We start from the raw sequence: 5040 nt of genomic DNA on the forward strand, positions 1-5040 counted from the left end.
CAGATAATATTTAAAAGACCATTTATTTAGTCTGACACCATCTTAAATACAATATTGTAATCAAAACACACATACACACACACACACACACACACACACAGATATCAAAGACACAAATTCCTCTAAGCAAATGCCTGCCTATCTCTGCCGATTTCGGAGTCTCCAAATGAATCCATTCTGCAACTTTTAAATACATAATAAAATGTTTAAAAACGAAATTATAGGCTTAAGTGCAGGATCCGAAAGTTGGTCGTTTTGTCGCTATGGTTACACACACACACACACACACACACCGTTGGCGGTGCGCTCAAAGTCATCTGTCAGTTGTGCAGTTACCCAAAATCTCCTGAATGAAGTTAAAACCCATCATGTCACTGATATGTGTTTTTTAAACCAAGTGATCAAAGTGCTTGTTGCCGCTGCGATCAGTAGCGCGGATAAAGTGTTTTCTCGTGTGACCACGTAAAACTGGTCTCGAGCACTGATCTATATAGAATGACATTATATAGATCAGTGGTCTCGAGACCAAGACCGGTGTTGTGCCGAATTTCGACCCCCTGCCAAATTATTACCCCCCTCGTTGAAGTCAGTACCTGATTGCCTAATCCTAACCCCACCCCTAATCCTAACCCCTCCCCCACAACTAATCCTAAACCTACCAATACTAGGGGGGTAATAATTTGGCGGGGGTCGAAATTCGGCACAACACCTGTCTCGAGACATACATCACTGCATGGCAAACTGATTTAAAAAAAAAACTTAACTTAAAAACAGTAGCGGATGAAGTATGCAAATTAAGTAGGCTACTTGAGTGAAAGTACAGATACTCTTTTAAAATATTACTCCAGTAAAAGTATTTAGTATTCCTTGTTATTTTCTTGAGTAAAAATAAAAAGTACTAGAAGTTTAATGTACTTAAGTATTAAAAGTCAAAAGTACTGATTGATGGATGTTGATTATTTTGGAATTTAAGTACTCTATCATCCTGCTCCTCCTGTGTGTGTGTGGGGGGGGGGGGGGTATGTACTAGACATGCAGAATGTAGTGAAGTATAAGTAAATGTTTCCCCAAAATAAAAATACTCATATAAAGTACAGGTACTTGACCTTTACAAGTACACCACTGCTTAAACAGCCCAAGCTGTCATTGCTAGCTATAAAGTGACATTTTAGACCTGGGCGCATTTGGAATCCACGGTGGAAGAAAGCAGTTTTCTGTTTCAGTATTAATCAACCAACATTAGTGTAAAGGAAGTAGCAAACTTATTTATTGATTTATTTATTTTAGCTTGGCTGACCTCTGCACTTCATCATTAGGCAATATAATGTTGACAGTAAATACGTTTATAAATGAATACATTACAAATATAGGTTTATGTGCAACAAAACTGCTCTTTCCACCCCCTACGTAATTTTAAAACAATAACACAATAAATTTCTGTTCTACAGGACCCTCGGGGGGGGGGGGGTTGCTTTTATACATGTGAGAGTTGAAAATTACGTCAAAGAGTTTAAGTTTATCTCAAGTGTGAGCATTTAAAAACCAAAGCCAAAGCAAATTTGTACCCATAACGTAACTGAGAACACTCTGACCTGTGCTGTAAGTGTATTTGTTATGTCTAGAAAAAGATCATGAGCCTGTGTTTTGTCTTATCCTTTGCCTCCCCCCTGCCCTCTTTCTCACCTCACTCATTTGTAAATATTGTATTTGTAGATACCACACTGTAAAAAAATATTATCTAAGCTAAAAGTATTCATGTCTATGCCGAAATCATAGAGCAATGTTCTTCAAATGTTTTATCTTTATGTAGGCATACATATTGTACTCATGCAAGAGTTTGTGTATATAAAGAGTTTTATTGTGCTATTTTACTTTTTATTTTGCCAGATGGGGTTGGGCAGCAATGATACCTACCAAAATACAAACAGCACAACAATGATCACTGAGTTTGTTCTACGAGGTTTTCCTGGCCTCCCTCCTGAGTATTACGGATATGTTGGAGCTTTGTTTTTCATCTTATACCTTCTTCTTGCTACTGGGAATATTTTCATCATTGTCTTTGTGATGTGCGAGAAAAGCATTCAGAAACCAACATACCTAATCTTCTGTAACCTTGCAATGGCAGATCTTGCACTTGGAACGACAACCTACCCAAGAGTCATTGCAACGTACTGGATGTTTAACAAAATCATATCATTCAAGGCCTGCTTGACGCAGGTGTATTTTGTCCATTTTCTTGGGGCTACAAATTCATTTCTCATGGCACTGATGGCTCTTGATCGATTCATAGCTATTTGCAATCCTCTCAGATACCATACCCTGATTAAAAATGCAACTATTGCCGTTATGTGTGCATGTATTTGGATAGCAAACATGTTGCAGTTAGTTGGAGTCACTCTCCTGACCCTTGGTGTGAATTTCTGTGGGTCAAATGTCATACCCCATTGCTACTGTGATCACGTCGCTTTAAGCAAACTGGCATGTGGAGATATAACTACCATGAAAGTCACATCTACAGCCATTGCCATGTTTGTTCTGTGGGGTCCTTTAAGTTTTATCTTATTTTCTTACATCTCTATCATCATCACTGTGTTGAGAATTTCAAATTCAGAAGGACGTTATAAAGCCCTTTCCACGTGCACTCCACAATTACTGATCATTTGTCTGTATTATCTACCCAGAACTTTTGTGTATTTGACAAATGTTGCTGGCTATGAATTTAGTACTGACATCCGCATTGTAGTCTCCATGATGTATAGTCTCATACCTGCTGTTATTAACCCGTTTATATATTGCTTCAAGACTAAAGAGATCAAAGAGGCAATGATTAAAAAAATGAAGATGAAACAGGTTGGAGTCAATGGAAAGTTCAATCTTGGGTAAAAATAATCTGGTCCAGTATTGTTTCTTACTAATATCATAGAAATAATTATTCCGATACGATACAGTGACAATGAAACTGAAACACTGGCCAATATAGTGTTGGAGGTTTCACGTCCATGTGCATGGCCTGGTGGCCAATCTTACAAATATAAATACTAATATTATTTAATTTGACAGATACTCTTTGTTCACCTCTTTAATAAGATATTTGTATCAATGTAAAGCACATTGATCAACTTTCAGTTGTTTTAAACTGTGCTCTAGAAATAAATCTGAGACATCGACATATATGTTAAATGTACAATTAATTGTTTTTATTAAAAATTTAAAACTCTGTGATTGCACAAGCCTGTCTTTGGTCCCTCAATTTTTCTCTATGTTTGTGCTTTAAAAACTTAAGAGAACTAAGCCTTGAATTATGGGAAAATCTGTCCCTATATACAGTACAAAGATCACACACACACTCTGCAACAAGACTAACAATCTATCTTTTATTTATTTATCTGCTATTATTATACTGATATGTTTGATCTATTATTAAAAATATCTGTTTAATATAAAATTTCTGTTACCATTAAATACAAAATTATAATACCATAAATGTTTGGTAACGGAGATAAAGACTTTTCTTTCCCCCATGGTAAATTTACTGCAAAATGCAGACAACAAACAAATGTGTGATAGTGTTTATTTTATTGAAGGATGAAGCAGACTGAAAACAAAATTATAAAAAGTTAATTTATAGAGTGAACTCTACCTGTTGTATTTGGTAAAGTACAACAATTTAACACTTTTTTTTAATCATGATTAGAAACATTAAAGTTTTTAAAATACTTTATCAAGTAATAATTTCATAGTTAATCTCCAAAGTAATGTAGAAACAACATAAAGACAGTATATTTTAAAAACTTGTTTAATTGGCATCTTTTTATGAATGAAGGCCAGTATCACTGATACCAGTGTCACTGATACTAATACTGCTACTGATGCCAATTTTAAACATTAATTATAGCCATTCAACATTACCGTGTAATTGAAAGCTATCCATTTTAACATTTATTAGGCTCCCAAAAATATAATAACTTTTAATTTAAGTGAGCTTAAAACAATCTTCACATAAACCCATAATAATTGTCATTTACCTGTACCCTTCCTACCTGTCTAACAGGTAGGAAATATACCAAAATTTAGAATATAATTAAGAATAAAGTTATCAAACACTCTGCACTGCATAAATTATAAATTAAATATATATTAATCCTTATTAAAGCTACACAAGTTCTTTAGTCAAGAGAGTGATTTTCTCTGTTACCTTTGTTCTTTGATTAACATTAATGACAGACAGCATTATAGTGACTGCTGTCACTTTAAGATGTGCCGCTGCTGCACATGACGCGGATTTTATACGTGTCCCATTTTCTCACAACTCTTTACATTCATTTAAGACTTTATTTAAATACTCAATACATTTTCAACACAGTTCTGAAGTTCCCTTTTAAAATATATAATAGTATTTTTCTAAAACCTTCAAATCATTGTAGGCAACAGCAGGTGGCCACTGTGACAACTCTCATATTGCGTAAGACTAGCTTACAGTATGGGAACCCCCTGCAAAACGCTGTGCGTGCTAACTTCGCTCTACCGTGACCAAAGCATATGTATGAATCACAAGGGAAGCATGATCCTAATATAAGCCAGTAAAACGTTCTTTATATATTGGAGAACTAGGAACTTTAGTTCATGGTATAAGGGATACATAGTGGCCAGCTAAAGCAGAGCCAGGAATGTATGAACCCTAAGACTTTGTGGGGGTGCTTAACATTTTTACACTGAGAGAACCTTGGCCTGTAAGGCGGGTACCTCCAAGTTATAAAACTTCACAAATGTCCTCAATGGGTATTCCACTGGACCAGGCCCACGAAAAGGCCATGTTTCTCGTGGAGTGAGCTCTGACGCCCAAGGGGCAAGGAAGGCCCTTGGACTTATAAGCTAGCGCGATAGCATCTACTATCCAGCGCGACAGTCTTTGTTTTGTAACAGCCAAACCCTTAGTGAGGCCGCCAAAGCATATGAGGAGCTGTTCTGCCTGCCTAAATGGGGCAGAGCGCTCCAGATCAATCCTGAGAGCCCTTACAGGGCAGAGTAAATGCGCATCAC

General features: G+C 36.3%; 1 protein-coding gene across 1 annotated transcript; it reads left to right on the top strand.

The window, feature by feature from the left end:
• Nucleotides 1-1887: 1887 nt before the first annotated feature.
• or30bw1 (odorant receptor, family 30, subfamily BW, member 1) lies at nt 1888-2883 on the top strand (the record flags this gene model as incomplete). The annotated part of the gene is made up of 1 exon (XM_081370853.1): nt 1888-2883. The coding sequence occupies one exon, from the start codon at nt 1888-1890 to the stop codon at nt 2881-2883; it is 996 nt and encodes a 331-aa protein (XP_081226979.1).
• Between the last annotated feature and the right edge of the window lie 2157 nt (nt 2884-5040).

This window comes from Scardinius erythrophthalmus, assembly GCF_964197995.2.
Source record: "Scardinius erythrophthalmus genome assembly, chromosome: 7".
Lineage (NCBI taxonomy): Eukaryota > Metazoa > Chordata > Actinopteri > Cypriniformes > Leuciscidae > Scardinius > Scardinius erythrophthalmus.